The 23,899-nt window shown below is 35.5% G+C and overlaps 1 protein-coding gene across 1 annotated transcript in view; it reads left to right on the forward strand.

Moving 5' to 3' along the window:
* LOC109066995 (microphthalmia-associated transcription factor-like) overlaps nt 1–23,899 on the forward strand; it is a 41,599-nt gene that overhangs the window by 14,162 nt on the left and 3,538 nt on the right. Inside the window, exons 2-7 of the mRNA XM_042750386.1 lie at nt 3,936–4,184; nt 16,188–16,413; nt 18,601–18,699; nt 22,211–22,328; nt 22,493–22,585; nt 23,680–23,736. Of these exons, the coding sequence (XP_042606320.1) occupies nt 3,936–4,184; nt 16,188–16,413; nt 18,601–18,699; nt 22,211–22,328; nt 22,493–22,585; nt 23,680–23,736 (842 nt within the window). The remainder of the gene's footprint in view (nt 1–3,935; nt 4,185–16,187; nt 16,414–18,600; nt 18,700–22,210; nt 22,329–22,492; nt 22,586–23,679; nt 23,737–23,899) is intronic.

Below are 23,899 nucleotides of genomic sequence, written 5' to 3' on the forward strand. Positions count from 1 at the left end.
ATCTATCTGTCTGTCTGTCTGTCTGTCTGTCTATATTTGGATTCAATTAAAATTGTTGGTGCTACTTGAGGTGTAGCTCTGATGAACAATGGCCTCTTAATAAGTCTGTCAGAAACAGAAATGTAAAGTGGTAGGCAATGAGATTACACTTGTTTAAACCACGATGCTAAGCAAGTGCTGTGGACTAGTGTTTGACAGGGCCAGACAGGCTAATTAGAGCGATTACTGCACAGCTGGATTGGCTGGCTCCTTGGCGGAGGGCGCATCAAAAGGATCAGCGGCTAGAGGGCCTCATCTCAACAGCGTCTGCACGGCACATCGTCTGAGTTTTTGGTCAGAAAAACGCGCGGCGTTTGGAGCGAGCAGTTCCTCTATAGAATAATGAAGAGAACTGAAAGTGCATGGGGGAGCGTTGTGTAAGTTCCTCTGTGTTTGTCAGCTGGAACTGGGATCTTTGCGGTGCTGTAGAAGAAACGGATGGCGAAATAGTGGGAGGAAAACTGTGGGAGAAAGAAAACATAAACAGCCGCATAACTCAAAACATCAGCTGATGTAGAGGAAGCCCGGTTTTGTTGCATTATTTGGGTTTTCACCTTCAGATATAGCTTTTCTAGGGAGAAAGAATGTCATATAAGGCTGAGATGTGCTTGAATCGCTGTTACGATTCGTCACATTGAATCAGCATCAGAAAGGTCCGTCCCAGTTCCGTGATTTTTCTACACACATCAGCTACACACCAAGAATTAACAAGAACAGGCAAAACATCTGTAAAATAAAAAAAAAAAGAAAACTTTTTGGAGCGGTTAGCATGCTTGCTCCAACATGTTGACCTGTGGTACAAATTTAAAGCCACTTTGCATCATTTCTTAATTCAATTTCCTCCTCTTTTCTCCTCCAAATCTTGTGCTCTCTACCATGGATAGAAGGAAACATTTTTTTTTTTATCATTTTCTGAAGAAAAAATCAGTCATGTTTGCCTATGGAAATATGCTGACATGATTCTATAGGATATTATGGGTGATTACTAACCTTGCTAAAATAAGTGTGCTTAATTTTATTTAATGTGTGCACTTGTAGTAAAACTTCAAATCTTAGAAGTAAATTTTTGAAAATATTGTACTTGCAAATGATTAATTAAAAGGCCACTTAAGTGTACTTAAAGAAAGTTCACTTTCATGACCTTTTGTAACACTTTAGTACTGTACACTTTAAAAAAAGTGCTCTTTGTAATAAATTTAAAACCATTATTTTAAACCATTATGTTTTAACAATTTTTTTGTCATGTTTTAAAGAAGTACACCTATTTTGATGTGTTGACTATAACATACACATGCAAAGTATGGGGTTGTAATTTTAATCTCAATTTTGATCTTAATCTTCTGTGTCTGGGAGAGTTTGCTCTTTTCCCAGTTGACCCAAAGGCCCAACAGGCTGAGGTGTGAGAGCACCAAGTCCCTGTGTTCGCACAACTGATCCTGAGACTGAGCGAGTATGAGCCAGTCGTCAAGGTAGTTGAGAATGCAAATGCCCTGTTCTCTCAGTGGAACCAGGGCCGCCTCCGCAACTTTCGTAAAGACACGGGGCAACAGGGACAGACCGAAAGGCTGGAAGTACACGTCCTTTAGGTCGATCGCTGCAAACCAATTTTGGCGACGGACGCACCTGAAGATGCACTTCTGCATGAGCATCTTGAACGGGAGGCTGTGAAGGTCCCGGTTCAAAACGTGCAGATCCAAGATGGGTCTCAACCCACCGCCTTTCTTGGGTACAATGAAGTAGGAGCTGTAAAACCCTGTCCTCATATCGGCTGGAGGAACCGGCCCTATCGCATCCTTTGCCAGCAGGACTGCGATCTCTGCACGCAAGACAGGGGCATCTGGAGGGTGGGAGAGGGAGTAGTGTGTTCACCACCCCCCTGAAGAGCATGTCCCTCCATCTCACGGGGTCACCCGTCTCAGGGCCACTTACTCTTGCACTTGCCACCAGGTTTGGTGGGGGCCTGGATGGACGGGGCGGCTGCCCTGCGGCCGGCTCCATGGTGCTGTTTTGCTGAAGGCTGCTGCATTTGCTGTGCAGGAGCGGGGGCGGCAGAAGGAGGCCGCCCTCGGTGGAGCCACCCCGAGATACCAATCGTCCAACCTCGAAGTTTTGGGACGCGGTGGAATTTTACACTTGAGCCCGACACTCTCGGCGGCCCGGGAAAGCATAGCCATCATTTCTGGATCCGAATCCAGCACCGCTGGCCACCTAGAGGTAGGAAGCGCTGACGGATCTTCCACCCCAGAAAAGTCTGGCTCACCCTCCGATGCAGCGAACGACATCCGATCATCGGGGGAGCCGCAGAAGATACAGGTGGTACCCCCGCAGTGGGTCCAGCCTGCTCTCTCAACACCTCTACTGGTTTTGAAGCGCCGACCGACTGAGGGTTACCCCTCGAAGGGGAATTCCTCACCATCATAGTAAAACCAGTCCGGTCGGTGACAGAAATAGTGCGCCCCAAATTGGGAACCCCAAATCTCGGCATTCATGTCTAGTCCACAACTCCGAGACGGTCATCCTCCCACAATGGGAGCATGAGTCGTCCGCGAAAGCCACTTCAGTGTGCTTCGCCAGGTAAAGACTATATCCAGAAATGCACAGATGGAAAGGCATCTTCAAAAACACGCGTCTTTAAAAAGACGTTCGACCTGTGAGTGCCCTTTTAGAGAAATTGCTCTTTTTCAGGGGAGATGGCTGCCTGCAACACACACAGGGGATAGTGCAGCCTGCTGTGTGCAATCCACTCGACATGGGAAAACCACTGCCGCTGAAGCGCGTACCACCAACATGAGAGCCCTCGAAGAGCGTGCTTGACTCATCTTGCAGACTCAAAGCAGTAGATCAGGAGCAGAACGATAGAACCGCTCAGCTCTGAAGCGAAAAGCTGAATATGTGGTGCACCTGCTGCCTATTTATACTCACCTTGTGATCAGCGGCAGCTGGATGCAATAATCGCATGCCAGTGTGCATTGGCTCGTTTAGTTTACACTCAAAGTAGATTGGTCTATCTAAGCGATATCCCAATTCGTCGGTCATCCGACGTGACATCGAGAGTGACCGACTGAAAGGGAACTACTTGCATTATATATAAAGGCATGTACTAAAGTGAAACTTCATAACAAATGTGCAATAAAAATATGCTTAAATACATGACAAATGAGTAGAAATGACATTAAAGTATATTTTAGTTTACAGTGAATGCTTGTCAGTGCATTCAGGAATACATTTAAAGTACATCTTAAATTTCATATAAAGATACAAATAATTGCATTTAATGTGAATTCACACACTTTTATACATTTTCATATAATTGCATTTAACATGTATGCTAAAGTGTTTTTTCACAAGGGTAGAGCATTGCTATGTGATTGTGTGTGACCTGTTTTTATTGCGTGGTTGCTAAGATTGTGTCGTAAAGGGTTTGCTAGGTTATTGCTTACTAGACCTTTTTTTAGCGTAAGTCTGAAGGATTTTCTTCACTTATAATATCATCTAATAGGTAAAACTTTTTATCACTTATAAGAGTAACACCTGTCCTCAACAAGCTGCACAATTTTCATATCACTCATGTCTGTAGAACAAACATTTGTGGGATAAGTTATGCACTGAAGTTTAATACTTAGGGGTTTGTTCAAATTCCTTACCGTATAGTAGTGATGCTTATCTTAGCTTAGCGTTGCTGTCAGTTTGTCTAAGTAGCTTCCATGTTTCCAATCCAACTCTATCCCTGTGGTCAAACTCATTATGCTTCCTAATGAACCACTACCAGGATCTCAAAATAATTCAATTATCCAGCACCTAGTGTACCAAACACTGTCCCTCTACAGAGCTCCACTTTCTTCCCTGAGTAAACTCTCTCTCTGTGTGTCTCTGTCTGTCGGTCTGTCTGACTGCAGTAATCCATCTGAGCAGCAGCATGGCTCCTCTAAGCCCCCGCTGTGCTCGTCGGCCGTGACCTCTCGTATCCTGCTCCGCCAGCAGCTGATGCGCGAGCAGCTCCAAGAGCAGGAGCGGCGAGAGCAGCAGAGACGGCAGAGCTCAGCGTACGCACAGCCCTCCGTCACCCAGAGTCCCGCCATCAACGTCAGCGCCCCCGCCGGCCAGCCCAGTGCCACCCAGGTGCCCATGGAAGTGCTGAAGGTAATGCAGACCAGAAACATTCTCTTAGGATTTAATGAATTTCCAATTTACTGCATGTTGCCTTTATGTTGTAGTCACTTTCTAAGCATATTAGCCTGAATGTTTGAAATTGCAACTGATCTTATGAAGTTTTAAAGTGAATTTAAAGTCTGCATTGAGTGTGATGCAATGAAAAGTTAGTGTACAGCAAAATAACACACTGTAAAACCAATCTGAAATGTATGGTAAAAAAAAAAAAAAAGTAAGCTGCATGATTTTCAGGATGTTGATTAGCTACTTTAGAACGTTTTTCAGATTGAACTTAATAAAATAATTTTAACACCAAAATACTAAAATATTGTCTTTTACCATTAAATTTCATAATTGTATACAGTAAAAATGCCTTTCTGTTGAGTTGTCCTCCCAGGCTGCATGCAAAAACAAACATACAGTGTGACTGGTGTTGTCCAATGCATGAACAAGTAACTCGTTCATGAAGAAATGACTCATTTGAGCCAGTTCTTTTTAATGAATCAAAAATGTACAGCATGGCCGGTGCTTCCCAATTTCCAAAGAAATTACTCTGAGGTATTTTTTAAATGAAAAGATCAAATTTTTTTGACTGTGTCTATAACACGGCCCTATATTGTGCACCATTACAGAAAATATATATTTTTTCATATTCAAGCAAAATTGCCCAACTTTATAACTGAAATGTATAGGACAATTAAAATTGAAATATTCCCAACTGTTTCATAATCAAATTAAATGTGAATCAAGATCTTGACTGAATCTTAATCTCATCCAGCATCACAAAATTGGGCAAATTAAATTAAATATGAATAAAATCAAGATCTTATAAATTGAAATAAAATTGAACGGAATCTTATCCAGCATCACAAAATAATAACTGCATGGTTACTGCTCTAAACAAATTGCAAAATAATACTACTGTTACACTTGAATAAATGGACAAATATAATGGTACTAAAAGTGTGAAATTATGGCAAATTCGCAATAGAAAATGGTGAATGGTTGGATAGGTGCACTGTCCTGTTTAAAGATCCACTCATACTGCACATATTAGTTCTACTGACTTCCATTCAAATGCATAATGCGAATGCAGAAGACAAAAAAAGGATGCATATATTCCGAAGTTCACGTTTGGTGAACTTGCTTTGTAAATTCGTATCATTGAAGACATTTGACTATTAGAAGACCAATAAAAGTGCCTTCTCAGCTTAATTAAAGGAACTTAAACAAATCTGCTAGATTGCAGTGTTGCAGTAAAGTGAAGTAGACAACATGTTTACATAACATTTTGGATATTTGATATGTTGCATTATGTCTCTATATATATATATATATATATATATATATATTACGACCAATGCAGTGTACATTTTTATTAAATCTAGTTTGACCACGCTTAACTTGTCCTGCAACTGTTGATAGTATTTGACCAGAAATAGAAAACTCACATAGAAAGACAGTTTATGCTAATGCTCGATATAGCGCCTCTTGTGGAGACACCAAGAATGCAACACATACTTGCATTTTGTTGTGAATTCTGACGCACATTGGTTTGTAACAGCATGTAAAATCAAAAAACCTGAAGATTTCACAGCAAAGCCTCAGTTGACCATGTTTTCTACTCTGACATTCTGCACAAATTGCCAATATTTTGGCTGTGCCGACATTAGCATATAATGCATTTGTTCTTCGGTGCTGACTGCTCAATTCAACTTGTACTTGAGTCTTTATCAGCTGAAGCGTGTCTGATTATGATACTGTCCGTGAGGGAGGGAGGGAGCGGGGTGGGCAGGGGACAGTGAAGTGTGTTAAAACGCATATGGGGATTATCTTTCCCCAGAGAATTCCTCTTTAATGCATGCTGTGCTCCAGCCTCTTGGAATTAGCCATTTTTAATCCTATTTGCTCAGCTACATTCAAAAAATTTTCATAGCTTTGATTCCTTGTTAGTCTGCGGAACTATAGACTGTTACAGGTTTCTGTTCTATTGTGCACAGACTGCGATAATTACAACTAAATCTGCCACATCCCAAAGGACTCGGGCTGCTAATGTCACTCGGTAAGAGCTGTTATGTTAGATTTGGTCATTTATCGGGGAAAAGTAAGTGCCTTGCTATCAGCTGTATTTGATAGGCATGGGGAACAGTCATGTGCGTTGATTGTTGTTTAATTCTGGTGCTAGAATATTCAGCTGCAATGATTGTTGAAATTTGCATTGATAATAGTGATATTGCATGACTAAGACTAAGATATTTTTAGTATTTGTCTAGTTTGTGTTTGGCCTTTTTACCTATGTTAAGGTATAAGCTAACTAACATGCGCTGGTTATATTTTAAGTTCAGACATCAAGTTCATGGACAATATTATTCTTTCTTACAGTCCTATTCAAGTCATTGTTATTGTTTCTCTTATAATTGTTCTGTTTGCTGTAATATTTTCCATTTAATTATTGTATATTCTTCCACTTCAGTTTTTTTAACTATGTTTTTTTTTCTTAGGTGTATTTTATAAGATAATCCTAATTTTAGATTCAATTATAATATTATCAGTCTAATTAAATTATCAGTCTATATATTAAATATATATTGCCACTTCAAAGCTTCCTTTTTTACTTTTTTTTTGTATTTTATAAATAAACCATATTTTAAATTTAATTCTTAAATAAGACACTTTTTTACAAGTAGAAATAAAAAGTCATATATTTTCTTATAGGGAAACATGGCTTTATACTCAGGTGTGATGTTAATTTATTTCTGTTAATTAATAACTGTTCATATTGTGTTGAAACACCTTAGGGATATTTATGAAGCAATTAATGCTCCCATATTTTCATTCTCACACAACAGTTTTTGTTCGACATGTGAAATGTACTATTTTTATGTGTGACACTCCCTTGTCAACAGAAGCTGATCACACAAATTAAGACCACCCAGCATGCTAATGTAGCTTTCCATTCCAAATACTGTGTCATTAATGAAAATGAAAGAAAAGTGAATGGCACTTTTGATATTTTATGCTGTAGGTCTAGCGTAATTCATGATTTTTTGTTAACACTAATTTCTAAATTCCAGTATACATTAAAGGGTTAGTTCACCCAAAAATGAAAATTCTGTCATTAATTACTCACCTTCATGTCGTTTCAAACCCGTAAAACCTTTGTTCATCTTTGGAACACAAATTAAGATATTTTCGATGGAATCTGGAGCTGTCTGACCCTGCATAGACAGCAACACAACTGAAATATTCCCAAATCCAGAAACGTAGCAAGGATATCAGTAAAATAATCCATGTGACATCAGTGGTTCATCCACAATTATACAACGCTACGAGAATACTTTTTGTGTGAAAAGACAAAAACAAAAAAACGTATGCTGTTCTGTGTGACACAGCTGATTTCTTTTTCTTTTGCACACAAAAAGTATTCTTGTAGCTTCGTATAATTGCGGATAAACCACTGATGTCACATGGATTATTTTACATTTCTCCTTGCTACATTTCTGGACTTGGGAACATTTTAGTTGCGTTGCTGTCTATGGGAGGGTCAGACAGCTCCAGATTCCATAGAAAATATCTTAATTTGTGTTCTGAAGATGAATGAAGCTCTTATGGAGGTTGAAACGACATGAGGGTGAGTAATTAATGACACTAACCCTTTAACTGAGCAACAAGATGGAATATAAATGTTTAATAAAAGGGGAAATGTTTTAAATAAATGGCTTCCAGAGAGAAAATATGCTATTGAAACCTTGCTTAATCACTTTAGCTGTGTTTGAAAACAACTGATACATTAGTGTCTGATTTTGTGTGGGTTATATCAAAGGATAAAAAGGGCATGGCATGTACTCTGTAACCATAACGTAGTATTTATGTTCAGTCAGTCGTTACTTATGCTAAGCTGACGGGTGCTGGTCATTCAACCCATCAAACGGCTGTCAACGATTAAAATACACAACACATGCTTTCATCTTACCACAAACAATGTCATACCACAGTGTTTTGGTTTTAGCAACAATATATACAATACAGACAAGAAAGAAATAGAGTATAATGCGTATTTGAGTAATTCAGTGTACCTATTAAAGTATGTGAAGGCATAATATCATAGTTTGTAACTTTGTAGCCAAAAGTCTCTGAAAAATGGTTCCCTTTTGATTTCTGTTCATTCATAAATGAGTAGAGGAGACAGTTTAAGAGATTAAAGGGATTGAATTCCTTCGCCAGTTTAGTTTGGATTGTTGGCCCTAATCCTGAAAACTGTAGTTTATATTTTTATCCATATTACATTTTAATTTAGTTCAACAACAGAAATATATATTGGAATCCATTCATGATAGGTTTAGGCCAAGACAATTAACACAATCAATAAAACACGGACATCAAATACTTAAATACTTAAATATAGATAAAATAAATATATAAATAAAATAAATAAATATCAGATAATGAGAACAAGAAATAGTAAATATTGTAAAAGTATTTATAAAAGTGTAGAAAAATGAGTACAAACTTAGAAATATAGTAAAAGTATTTATAAAAGTGTAGAAAAAGAGTAGAAACTTAGAAGTATAGTAAAAATATTTAGAAATGTGTAGAAAAAATTAGTAGAAACTTATAAGTATAGTAAAAGTATTTATAAAAGTGTAGAAAAATTAAAAGAAACTTAGAAATATAGTAAAAGTATTTATAAAAGTGTAGAAAAAGAGTAGAAACTTAGAAGTATAGTAAAAATATTTAGAAATGTTTAGAAAAAATTAGTAGAAACTTATAAGTATAGTAAAAGTATCTAAAAAAGTGTAGAAAAAAATGAGAAGAAACTTAGAAGTATAGTAAAAGTATCTAGAAAAGAGTAGAAAAATGAGAAGAAAGTTAAAAGTATATTAAAAGTATTTAGAAAAGAGTAGAAAAATTAGTAGAAAAAGTCTAGAAAGAGTGAGTAGAAACTTTAGAAATGTAGGGGTGTCTCCAAATAAGGATTTTTACAATCGAATTGGAATTTTTGAATCTTACCGATATTCGACTAATAGTCAAATTATATGTTTTGGGGGCGGGGCAAAATACAAGTCAGACATTCGACAGTCTTAATTACGTTAACACACAGGGAAAATGTGTAACGGATGCCTCACAAATACAAACGGGGTAAATAATGTTTTATGTTTTGATTAAAAGATAGTTAACATTAAATGTCAGCGAAACCCTAAGAATTCACAACATTTTTTTACAATAGCCCACTGAAGATGACCAGTAGAATGAAGCAGCAGGTTTTTAATCAGTGGGATTTAACTCATCATTTATCTCATGTAGAATATGCTTCGTTATTTATACAACATAACGTTAATATTACGACTTATAGGCTATCTGCACAAAATGCCCCAAATGCATAAACTCCTTTTGTGAACGCGTTCTTCACGCAACAACGTGCAGAAACACGGCAACTAAACTAAAAAAATTCACAGTGTTTTATTATAATAGTGTTTTCATTATTATAGTTATATATATGATAGTCCCAGTCATAGTTATTATTATTCTGCATTGCTGTTTGTCCTGCTCGCTCTGTGTGCTGAAGAGATAATCACCGTAGTATTACTACAATGAAGCACTTTACTGCCCCGCAACTCAACCAAATGCATCTTATACAAGATAAATAATATATACACAGTATATATAAACCTGTTGAAATGTTTTGAAATCACTTGTACCCTACCTGATCGAAAAAATCCAGTCTTTCGCTCTGCCTGTGTCAGTTTGAGTCTTGTTAAAGTTTAAAATCCCTGCCGCCAAGAAGCTTCTCTGTCAGTCACGGATTATGGAAAGTGAAACTTAAATCTATAGGGGTGGTTGGATTTATCTACACACGTTAAAATATTTATTTGAAGCTTCTTTCTTTTCAGATTCTTATTTACAGCATTATTTTAATAGGCTGTATATTAACTAATTGGGAGAAAACCAGTAGTTCTATGTGAAATCAGACATTTCAAACCCCCCCCCCCCCCCCCCCCCCCCCCCAAAAAAAAAAAAAAAAAATATTAGTAAAATAGAGAAAGTGCAACTGGTTGTGAATAAAATGTTTGAAACCACTTGAAACTAAGATGATACATTGGATACAAGATCTTTGATACATTTCTGCCTTTTAAATGGTTTCCCACTGAAATCTATAAATGACAGATTTGAAGTTTTACAAGTTCCTGTTATACAAGAGGAGATGAAAGCTTTTCCTCTCTTTTTTATGAGAATAAAACAGCAAACGATCAAAAGAAAGCTTTGAGCCTGGCTGTCTCTAACTAGCTTAGTCGTCCCCTTCCCAAAGCGATGTGAAATTAGCTTAGGTGTACCAGGCAGAGCCGCTGGACTTGAAAAGTGAAAACATTAAGCTCAGATGAGTTTGACTAAAGACTGATTGGCCCCTAATTAGCCAAGTGACCTTTGATCTTTTCAGAAATAAGTACAGGATCAGGTTTGGGAGTGAGACAAAGGCAAGAACAGTCTTAGCACACACCTAACGCTAATTCAGCAAAGAATGCCTGTAATTAGGAGCACTCGTTTCATTCCAGCGCATATTTAACGCTGGGAAGAGGGAAAATAAGCTGGAAAAGTGGGATGTAGGATCATAGCCGAGGGATCAATTTCACAATATTTCAAAGAAAAAACACAAAACACAAGAAATATGTTTAGCGACACAGCTTATGGATTTGACTTTTGGCGCCACCTAATACTGTTTCAGTGAAAACGAGGTCTTAAACATATAGTTTGTACTAGTCTGTGAAACTGCTGCCATTGTATCGTAATCCAAACATGCTTCTAATAATATCATCATCATCAGTAGTGCTTTGTAGTTACTCTTCAGGAAAAGTGTAACGCTGTGGCAGAGAGTAAGATTTTCAGTGAATAGTGACTTTATTTTTGATCTCTTTATATCTTCACACAACACTTTTGTATGTTTTTAGAAAACTTAGAGAATATTACAGATCACAAGTGTGGAGACTTTTATGGTACTTTAGTGGTAATTATTGCAATTTTCGAAGCCCAACAGCTTCAGTCTCCATTTATTCGTAGTGTATGAATAAGAGCAGCCTGGACATCCTGCTAAAAAAAGATAAGTTAAGTCACCTTTATTTATATAGCACTTTTAACAATGCAGATTGTGTCAAAGCAGCTTTACAGTATTAAACAGGGAAATAGTGTCAAGTGTGTCCATGTGCACCTTGGTGTTTTTTTTTTTTTTTTTTTTTTAGATGACACAGAGTCTGACTATCCAAAACTAAACACAGATGAAATTGAACTATTTGTGAAACTTATTTAAAACATTTCAGAAAACTGAATCCGGGTTTTTATCCATGGATATGTTCTTTTCCATATGTTTGTAGTAAATTTTTAAGTTTGGGGTCAGTAAGATTTTTAAAAAAGTTCATAGTGGTACATTCTTCCATATTATATTATTATGTACAATTTAATATCAAAATGATTATTGATGCTCAGTTATATGATTCTTCTTATTATCAGTGTTTTGATACTTAATATTTTTGTGGAAACTGTGATAATTAATTTTTCAAGACTCTTTGATGAATATAAAGTTGTAAAGAACAGCATTTTTTTTACATTATACATGTCTTGACTGTCACTTTTGATCAGTTTTAATCTAACTTTTGAACCAATCAGTGTATCATACAGTTTCCACAAAAATATGAAGCAGCACAACTGTTTTCAACATTGATAATAATCAGAAATGTTTCTTGAGCAGCAAATCAGCATAATTAGAATGATTTCTGAAGATCATGTGACACTGAAGACTGGAGTAATAAGACTCATCAATTGTGATCTATGCATCACAGGAATAAATTACATTTTAAAGTTACATTCAAATAGAAAAGAGTATTCATTTTTAATTCTAAGAATATTTTTGATCAAATGAAATACAGCCTCGGTGAACATAAGAGACTTCTTTCAAAATCATTTAAAGAACTTAATCATTCCAAACTTTTGACTGCTAGTGTATAAAGTGTGATTTTGTGTTTTATCATCTATCGGCACCCATATCCATCGAGCACTAGTAAGAACCCCTAGAGCACACATACGAATCAATGAGAGTCTTGTCCATGTTAAACAAAAACATTTTTATACGCATGCGACATGATAGTTCAGTGCTGCACTAGTGCATCTGCTGAACCCCAGACAGTGTGTCTGAATGCAGTCTCAGCACTGAGGAGGATGTTCTTGTGACAGTATCTAGCCGGCGGCAAAGACCAGCACACAAGACAAGCAAAGACGAGGCGAAGAAGGCCAAGCTTTGTTATTTGCCTTTTGCCCTCTCAATTGCTTGAGCATGTCCTTTAACAAAAACATGTTTGAGAAACTTTCAGCCGTAGGAAACGGTTTGTTATTGAACTTTAGATTTGGGACTTCAGTATGCACATAATCCAATGCAGTTGACTTGAATATAGTTTGTGCAAACAGGAAATACATAATTTATTTAGCTTCAAGTCATACATAACTTAACCAAACACTAGTTTAGCAGTGTCAGGGTTATGAACTAGTTTTGTCTTTTTCTGTGATGTCTGTCTGTTCTGTGTTTCCACTGTGTTATGCACCGCGTGACCTAGTTTTCCTTGGTTGCCCTGATTAGTTCATTCTGTTCACCTGTGTTCATTCTATTATCTCATTAGTCTCTTTCTTGCATTTGTATAAATTCTCCCCATTTCTGTTGTCATGATCGGTTATTATTTTGGTCTACACGTTGTATTACCCCAGCTCCTCGATTCCTTGTGTTTGGTTTGTGGATTATAATTAAAGACTGTTATTGGATTACTTCTGTGTCGTGCTCCTCCTTAGAGCACAGCTACGTGACAAGCAGAAGTTTAAGCAGAAGTTTGCAGAAAATCTGAGCTGTAGTTTTCTGTACATTGAAAGTGATCTGAGATTGTAAAGCACCAAACAGTAAAATACTGCATATCAAGATGTGTCGCTCCAGGCTTGACGTCAATCACAAGACAACCATGTGCGAGCTGTTGTCATCAAACCTGACGAGACACCTCTCAATGCGTATTTGCAAAGTTGGATATGTGCAGACAAGTCAGATCTGCTACTTTTAAAGTGAGTAAATGATAACAGACTTTTTCTTGGTTAAAGGGATGATTTTAAATTTGATGCCCAAGATTATAACATCTCGAAAACCATTTTTACTTTATAAGTAAGCTTTATTAGCAGCACTACACAGAGCATTCAGTAAGCTGTGGTTAATGGAGGGATGTGTTGAGTTGCATTGGCTCAGCTAAAGCTGTAAATGGCCATTTAATCAAGAAAGCATTCATAAAGTCTCATGATTGTTTATGGATGCCATACAGAAGTATGCATATATAGCACAGCACATAGATTAAAAGAGTGCTTTGACTGTGCTCTGCTCAGTTCTTGCCTTAGGGTGGAATTGTTATAGCTTTATGGTTGAAACATTGACTTCCTCAACCTCAACCTCTGACTCCAGTCCATCCCTTCAGGCCATGTTGAGAATAAACCCCTCTTATTTCAAGAGAAAAGATGGAAGGTCTGCCCCAAGAAGTGCTACATTTATTATATATATAAAAAAAGAAAAAGTAATATTATGAAATATTATTATAAGTGTTTTCTATGTGAATATGTTATGAAATATAATTTATTACATTTTGTAATTTACCGTTCCGGTTTGCTTGATTAAATACTATATTTACATTGTGGTAACACTTTAAGGACCAAAGCTCTATTAACTAGCATGCATATTACTAGCATATTAACTGTTTATTAGTGCTTATGAAACACATGTTAATGCCTTATTCTGTATGACTATATTGTACATCTCTTAACCCCACCCCATACCTTAACTTAAAGGCCTTGCTACGTTTCTGTGCATTGATCGTGGTAATATCCTTGCTGTCTATGCAGGATCAGAAAGCTCTCAGATTTCATCAAAAATATCGTAATTTGTGTTCAGAAGATGAGCGAAGGTCTTACGGGTTTGAAAAAACATGAGGATTAGTAATTAATGACAGAATTTACATTTTTGGGTGAACTATTCCTTTAACAACTACATTACTAACTATTAATACGCAGCAAATTAGGAGTTTACTGAGGCAAAAGTCATAGTTAATAGTGAAAATTGGTCCTTAAAATATAGAGTGACCAGAATTGTTTATATTTGAATTGTCTTTATTTATTGCTAATTCTCAGTTTCTTACAGATCATACAATCTTATAATTTAAGCAAGTAGTTAAAGAACTAGATTTTTGTTATGACAAGCTCAGTGTTATGCTTCAGTGTACAGTGATAGTCAGTGATAATAGTGATAATGCAGGTAGAACACCTGTGAAAAATCCGGACAGAAATTCCTTCATATTAGCACAGACTCCGGATGCCGTCTTTCAGAGCTGCGTTGTTATGAGGTTCACATTCGGTTTAGTCATGCATACTTTATCGTTCCTCAGAGAACAGCTGGAGAAGTGAGGGTTGAGCTGTGAAAGATCACGCCTGTGTTTCGTCAGTCTTTCTCACGTTTGCAGCGCTGAGATCTGAATGAGGCAGGCAGAGCCTCTCTTCTGTTCACAGGACGGAGGTGGGAGACGTTTGTGCTGGAGTCACTATGAGCCACAGAAAGACTGCATTGTTTCAACCTCACATTGACGTCACAGTTGCTCCATGAAGGCATATTTTGACATAAAACAGCACAAGTTCAGTAGTGTTTGTTGTGTCTTGTGTTAATTGTCCAACAGGCAAAACTAATCAGTTATTCAGACCTCTTTAGGCACAACCAGCTGCATTCTTTATTGGTCAAGTCAATTAAATAGATACTCGCTTCAGTTGATCTAATAGTTGAGGATTCATTCACAACAGTAAAGTGATCAAACATAATTATAATCATTTATAAGTTGTATAATACCTATACTAAAACTGCAGTCTGTACTCTACTCTAGGGCTTGTTCTGTTTTTCCTGCACACTTAAGTGTGTCAAGTGTGGTCTGAGTCGTGACCTCTGAGTGTAAAGGTCATTATGTTTGCATGGCTCATGTGGAGGAGGAACTTGAGGACTCTTAAGAGATGAATAACTGAGCTATGAATAGAATGGGAGGCTATTTTGGAAAATTACAGTAATTATTACTGATTTGACGAAGGAACAGTGATTACAGAATTCTTGGAAGTGGGATAAAATGACTCAGGTTATTGTCTTTAGTTTTTTTTATTGTGAATAATTATTATTATAATTGTTGTTAAGTAATATCATAAAATACATTATTAAAAATATTTTTTTATTACAAATAGTGAATTATTATGTTCACATGGATTTAATGGTGAATAGTTGGAACATTTTTAGGCATTTTACCCATTTCTGTAATTTTTAGATCTAGAAATTAATTAATTTATTTGACCATTTTATTTCACAATGGAAACAACAACAACAACAAAAACAGCAAAACAGAAACAATTTACATAACAGCACCAATAGAGAAAATAACCAAAAATTATTTCATAAAATATTTTACTATTTACTATTTAAAATATAACCATTTTATTTAAAAATATTATATTATATAATTATATTATATAAATATTATATAAAAATAAAATATTTTACCTAAAGAAAAAAAGGTCTATTTTTACAAAATTTTTATGTATTTTTAAGTGCAAAAAATGTACTGATATTAATAAGTGGATCTTAGAATTATTATTATTATTTATTTTTTTATTGTGTGGTTCAGTGTGTTATAGTGTGTTACAAATATAATGTAACAACCACAGAAAAAAAAGAGTTCACATAATAGCACAGCAAAATGAATTAGAATGTAGTTTTGTAGTTTTAGATTAGTTAGTTACTTGAATTCTTAAATGTGTTACATGCTACTTCCTCATCATGTGTGATGTGTGATTATTTCCTGTCTGTGATTCTGTCTCTCTCTCTCTCTCTCTCTCTCTCTCTCTCTCTCTCTCTCTCTCTCTCTCTCTCTCTCTCTCTCTCTCTCTCTCTTTTGTTTTGTGTTTAGGTTACATCTTGAAAACCCCACGAAGTATCACATCCAGCAGGCTCAGAGGCAGCAGGTGAAGGCGTATCTGTCCACCACGCTGGGAGGAAAGCTCGGCTCGCAGGCTGTGAGCTTGCCTTGCCCCAACCAGGCTCCTGACCACGGGGGAATGCCTCCGGGGCCGGGCAACAGCGCCCCCAACAGTCCCATGGCCTTACTGACCCTCAACTCCAACTGCGAGAAAGAGGTAATGACAAAACACTGTCATATTCCACTTTCTAAAAATAATGGCTATATTAGTATAATTGTTGTGTAACTTTGTCTAATTTTTAAAAAGTCATTTGATATTTATTTCTGATATTTCTTAATTGTATTTAATATTGATTCATGATTTTCCACATGTATACAGAGGGTTATACTTTATTTTAATGTTGTTACTATATTAGAGTTAACCTCAAATTAAAATTTTTATTTGAACTGAAGTCATAAAAATATCACAAACCATAACAATGCACTCAGCATAGTTGATGGACAAATAATATAATCATTGACAGCAGGCCATTGGGGATCAAATTTAGAAAAAATTAAGAGGACATTTATCCAGTTTATCCATTTATCCAAAATCCAGTTTATTTTTTAATTTTTTATTTTTTTTACAGGTGTAAAACATATTGTAAAAATAAATTCAGTACATTTAAATGACTTACTTGAACTCAAGAATCATCTATTCATAAAGCAGACATTGTAAAAACCGTTAAGTAACTTGCATGCAATTTCTAACAAACTGAAAAACTGAGTGCACAAAATATATGTGTGAGATTATAATCTATTATTTATTCTTTTAGTGGATATAATATGATATTTCTGAAAAAAAAAAAAAAATGGAACCAAACGAACCAAAATCGAGCAAACCAAAAGAGAAAATAAACAAAATATATATTTTGCTAAATCATATTTTTACAGAATTTTAATGGATTTTTATGTATGCATGTAGAAAATCATGAATTAATATAAATACTAGTGCTGTCAAATCACGATTAATCGCATCCCAAATAAAAGTTTTTGTTTACATAATATATGTGTGTGTACTGTGTACATCTATTATGTATATATAAATACACACGCGAACAGTATATATTTCAAAATATTTACATGTATTTACATGTATATATTTATACTCATATCATTTATATTATAAAGAAATATTTAAAATATAAACAACTTATTTTTCTTAAATATATACATGCATGTGTGTCTTTATATATACTTAATAAATATACACAGTACACACATATATTATGTAAACAAAACCTTTTATTTTGGATGCGATTAATCCCGATTAATTGTTTGACAGCAATTGTTGTTGTTTTTTTTTGTTGTTGTTTGTTTTTTTGTTTTTTTTTTGCAAAACAAAATTACTGACATTTATAAGTGGTCCATAAAAAAGTAATGAAACCTTGAATTGCCATGAAAAGAAAGTCACAATGCAAAGAAGTTACAAAATATTTTCTTTATAAAAAAAATGACCCAGACATGCTCTATACAAGGTTCTGTCAGGATTTAAGACAGAACCCAAGTGCTGAAAGAGCGCTGAAAGTGTTGAAAGTGCTTGATTTTGTGATGTTTATGGAAAACAAAAATACCTAAATATACCACAAACCTGGGCATAAACATATAATATATCACAGCCAAACCAAAAGGCCCTTTGCTAGGGTTTATACCAGCTAGACTACAGCAAGACTGACCGACGGGACTGAGAAGACAAACCAGGCCAGGACAAAACACACAAGGAGAATATAAAGGGGAGGACATGAGGAGGCTAAAAATGAGCCAAGATGTAATACTGAGCACATGGCAAATGAACAAAACAAAAAGCATGTGCTCAACACAAAGACAAGAACAAAACATGAACACCATAAACAAGACTAGACAGAGGCGACAGGATCCTGACAGGTTCGCCAAGAGCACGGCAAACATATTTCCCACAAATCCAGCCGCATCAGTAAATGATGTATAAACAGGTAGAGACATTATGAAGATGTCATTTTAGAGCTCATTACCTGCTAATCAGTGAAAGCGGCTCCAGCATCACGGTTAGTGTCTCTGTGAACCTCTCGCTGAAGCAGCTGCCGTGGATTGCGTCACTGCTCACTATGTGTGTGTGTGAGAGAGAGAGAGAGAGCGAGAGAGAGAGAGAGAGATGCGCTAAAACAAGTGTTAATAGATTAGACAGAGTCTGGAATTGGCACGCTGAGAGGAAATGCATAGCTCTTTTAGATGTGCGTCAGATTAACCAGTGATTTTCAGCATAGCTATGGATTGATTTGAGCTCTTGCATTATTCCAGGGTTAATTTACTTCACAATGCGTTATACTGTAGCTGAGCGGCTGACTTCTGACAGCTGATGAGATCTGTTGCTTTTGATTTTTCTCAGATGGATGATGTCATTGACGACATCATTAGTTTGGAATCCAGCTACAATGATGATATCATGGGACTGTCGTTGGACCCCGGACTTCAGATGGCCAACACGGTATAAACACTGTTATATTTTCTTCTGTTACCTCATTTATTCATTTTTGCATCTTCAGCTCTTAAATACTAATACTAATATGAGTATGTGGAAGGAGGCATATTTTCATACTGTATATATATATATGTTGTGTGATAGTGCTGATTGGCTGAAGTCACCAGAAGCACATGGAAAGTTCCAAACCATTGACTAATGACTACCATAGAAAAATATATATCACTATTTCATGCTTTTAAGAGTCCTATATAGTTATATAATTACATTATTAATTTTTTTATTATGTATTTACCTGTTTGCAAAAATACAACAAAAAAAAAAATTATTATGTTAATGACAATATTTTTTTAATAATTTATTATATTTATTTATATTCTAATTTTATCTTTTATTGTTTGGTTGCTAAAAATAAAAAACAGTGCTAATATAAGGAAATATCATTGTCTTATTATTATTTTAGGGCTGTCACGATGCTTCCAAAAACAAACAAAAAAAAAGTAGTAATATAATAAAATATGTGATTATTTAAATTTGCTTCAAAAACAGTAATAAAAAGAAATATTAATTATTAATATTGTTTGGTTCTAAAAAATAAAAAATATCTATAAGAAACTTTGGGGTCACGAAATTAATTTTTCATTTCACGGTTATTGTGGCCATAAGAATTCAAATTATATTTTTACTCTATAGAAACTTTGGGGGAAAGATTGTTTATTGACTTTTTTCTGAGTTCTGAGTTTTTCTTTTTCACCCAATGAACATAAGGATATTGATAAACGCATGGCGCAAGACTCTGGCTTTCTCCGTCTTCTTTGCAGCTCCTATGAAATAACAAGAGAGAAAATACTGTCACGTTCAACAGTATGATGAATAAGTATTAATGGTAACACTTTACAATAAGATGTCATTTTTTAACATTAATGTATTATCTAACATGAATGAACAATGAACAATACATTTATTACACAATGTATTCATCTTTGTTAATGTTAATAAAAACAGAGTCATTCATTGTTCATGTTAGTTCACAGTGCATTAAAGTTTACAAACACAATTTGTGATTTTAATAATGCATTAGTAAATGCTGAAATTAACACGAACTAAGATTAATACATGCTGTGGAAATATTCATTATTATTTATGTTATTTATATATGTTAACTAATGGAATTAAGTAAATGTTAACTAATGAACCTTAATGAAGAATGACCACAGATGAGGCATTAAGTGCATGGCCCTGCGACCAACTTAACATTTTACAGAGTTTTATGTAGCAATGTGGTCCCTCGGTTTTTCAAGATCAGTTTTAATCGTGTAACTGTTAATAGATTTGAACGAAGAAATAAAGTGTTACTATGCACAGGCCGTATTGATTGCAAATACAAAAATAAGACAAGTAAAGAAAACACGGTACTAAATTAAAATAATCACCCTTTACTTAAATATATGAACACAGAAAACCGCTGTTAACAGGTTAATATAACATTTCCCATTCTATGACTAGTAAAATAATGACAACTTTGACAAACAAGGCTCTCCTCAGAGTAGCTGGTCTTCTTCTTGTGTGACAGTGTCATCGTCAAACACAATTCTGCCACCTGGGAGCTCAACCAGGTACTGGCGCTGGAGTATTTACATGTGGTGTTATCATAAGAGAACTGTTCATTTTAAATATTGCGGTATATCGCCACACACTAAATTAACACGATATCGATAATTGTTGCTTTGAATATCACAGTTATCATCAATACCGGTATAGTGTGACACCCCTAATGTATTTATTTAATTTTGCTGGCAAAAAAAAACTATTAATATAATGATATTGTCACGTGGCTGCATGGTGCCAAGATGAGAAGCACACGATTCAGATAATCTAAACACATAAATATTAAATCCACAAGAACAAGGAAGGGTTCTCACACACACTCACTCACTCACTCACTCACTCACTCTCTCACACACACACACACACACACACACACACACACACACACACACACACACACACACACACACACACACACACACACACCACTATAGGAAGGGAATTTATACAAATGGAAGAGGAACTAATGACTAAATTAACTAGACACAGGTGAACTACAGTACCTAAGGCAATCAAGGGGACACACACACACCACTATAGGAAGGGAATTTATACAAATGGATGTTTTGGTGTGTTATGTTTTGTTTTGTTTTGCTTGCAAAAAAACAGTAGTAATGTAATACAAAATAAGTATTCAGTTAAACTTGTTTGCACAAAATGGTTACTGTAATGAAATAGGTATTATTTTATTTTTTATTTGTTTTATTTTGCTTGCAAAAAAAAGTTAATATAATTACATAATCGAGTTACATAATCAGATTACTTTTTCAAATAAATAGTTATGTAATGCATTAAATTTTACATTTGCAAGAAAATATCTGAGTTACATTTTCAAATACACTATATTGCCAAAAGTATTTGGACACCCCCTTCTAATGAGCAGGTTTGGCTACTTTAGTAATTTTCATGAGTGCAAATCTTAATGTTTAAGCATATAATGATATTCTAGGGAATTGTGTGCTTCTAATTTTATAGCAAAAGTTATAATGTAGTCTGCATGTTAAGTCACATCAGAGGTGTTCTGCTGGGAGTAGGACTGGGACCAATTAAGATTGACTGAATCAATCATTTCTCTTTGATTCTTTTATTGTAATGTGTGGATTTGTCATGTTAGAATAGAAAAGGGTCCTGTCCAAACTGTTGCTTCCCTAAAATATCATTGTATGCTTAAACATTAAGATTTGTACTCATGGAAATTACTAAAGTAGTCAAACCCGTTCATTAGAAGGGGGTGTCCCAATACTTTTGGCAATATAGTGTAAGTAATACACGTTACTTTGTTTTCCCATTTATTCACTGACAGCTCTCCTGTCCCCATGTTGAGAGAAACTGGGCATAAGTGCAGAGGCAGGCACACTTCCTTCAGCCTGAGGCTTATTCATTTCACTTTTGGTGTGAAAGGGCCTTTACAGTTGCCAATAATACAACTTTTGGGGGGTTGTTTTTAAAAAACAAACAAGCAAGCCCAGCCCAGGTGTAAAAAAGTAAAGCAAAAGTAACATAATGCATTACTTTCCATAATGATGCAATTAGTTACTTTTTTATGGAGTAGCACAATGTTGCAATGCATTACTTTAAAAAGCAACTTTCCCCAACGTTGTCTACAAGTTTCAAGAACTAAAGTGTATTTTTCTATTAGTAGTGAACTTGGTGAGACTTTGTCTCTTTCTGTCATCTCACACAATCAGAGCTGTGGCTGGTGTCAGTATAGCAGGAGGCCCTGCGATCCAGCTGTCAACACCTGATCTAATATCTGTCTGACTGCTGTCTGCAGAGGAATAGTGAATAGTCTTCATTTACTCACTCTCATGTCGTAGGCAGAACACACATGCTACTCTTTTCCACACAGTGAGCTCCAAAAAGAACAAAAAAAAGAGACAATAATATACATGTTCTTATGTTTCTATAGATCCCTGTGTCAGCGAACCTCTTGGACATGTATAGTAACCCAGGCATGCCGCCTCCGGGAATCTCTATCAGTAACTCGTGCCCTGCTAACCTGCCAGACATTAAAAGGGAATTCTCTGGTAAGAGTCATATGAATTAGTTAATGCAGTTTTTACCGTCTAAGACTCTCCAGGCCTTTCAACGATGTACTGAAATGTGTTTCACCTTTTAAAGTCGGTAGAAATGTCATGTGAATGATGATAGGAGTGAGAAATATGAAAACATATGCTCGTATGCTACATAGTTACTCCATCTCCAGCCATGATGCACATGATGGACAAGCCCAGCTCCTGTAGCAAGTTTGAGAGCTATCAAAGGCCTGAAGGGTATCCTGTGGGTACGTCTGAAGCTTTCTCTACTTGCCTGCATGTCTGTTAACAAAACAAAAATATAATCTTTTCTGAGTATTATCAATGTTGATTTTTCTTCTTTAATTTATATATCACAATTTGTACTTTTTTTCACAATTCTGAGAAAAATGTCAGAACTTCAAGATACAAATTCAGAACTGTGAGATGTAAATTTGAGTTCTTGGTTTGTGTCCTGACTTTTTTTTTCTCTCAAAATTGTGAGATATAAACTCCAGTTGTGAGATATAAATTCTAAGGGAGAAAAATTAGCTCACAATTCTGACTTTATAATTCACAATTGCAACTTTGTCTCACGCAATTCTAAATTTGTAACATGCATTTGCGAGTTTATGTCTTGCAATTCTGAGAAAAAAAGTCAAAATTGTGAGATAAGTTGTAACTAGATTTTTTATTTTTCATTCAGTTGCAGAAACAAGCTTTCAGACTTGTTGAATAATGTATTTAAAAAAAAAAACCTTCCTGAACGCTCTACTGTTATATAAAATTGTTCAATTGTTATATAAGATTGGTTTCCATTCAAGTTCAATCATGTTTAGAATTAAATACTAGCTTACTGCTAAAAACACAGTATATAATACTGTGTAGTGTACACTACTTGCTGGCTACTATTTTTAAATAGTATGTAAAACAGTAGGTATTATTCCAGAATAAACATTTAATCTTTACATTTTCATGGGACCTCGTAAAGTTGTGTTTAAGTGGCAACCATCATCTTGGAAATAAATACTTATTTGCGTTTTTAGTTTGATTTTATGTAAAACTAGGCAAAAAAGGGTCATGTCTAGCACATTGCATTGTGGGATACAGTATTCCATGCATTTATTGTATACTGTATATTATGGCAAATGTAGCAGGTTGTCTGGGTACTTTATGCATTAAAAAAAAAACTGTTGGTCATAATCTATACAGAAAATGATCTAGATTTTGTGGAAAAGGGATTTTGGTGAGAGAAAATGCACTATAAAAGACAACTGCAGTGACATTTAAAGGGTGCCAAAACATATGGCAGATAAACGTCCTGCTTTCAGTTTCTCTTCTCACACTCCTTTATCTTTTTCAGAGGCAGAAGTTCGTGCTTTCGCAAAGGAAAGGCAAAAAAAGGACAACCATAACTTAAGTGAGTTTGCTTTTGTATGTAGGGTAGCAGCCTGTTCCAGTTTTACAAAAGAAAACCATTTTCCTTCGTCCCTCAGTTTGTAAAAAATACATAATTAAGTTACAGTCTTTGTCCCATAGACTTTGAGTGTAAGTGAATTATTGTAAATGTGATTTTGTTTGAG

The sequence above is a fragment of the Cyprinus carpio genome, chromosome B23 (genome assembly GCF_018340385.1).
Source record: "Cyprinus carpio isolate SPL01 chromosome B23, ASM1834038v1, whole genome shotgun sequence".
In the NCBI taxonomy this organism is placed as follows: Eukaryota; Metazoa; Chordata; class Actinopteri; order Cypriniformes; family Cyprinidae; genus Cyprinus; species Cyprinus carpio.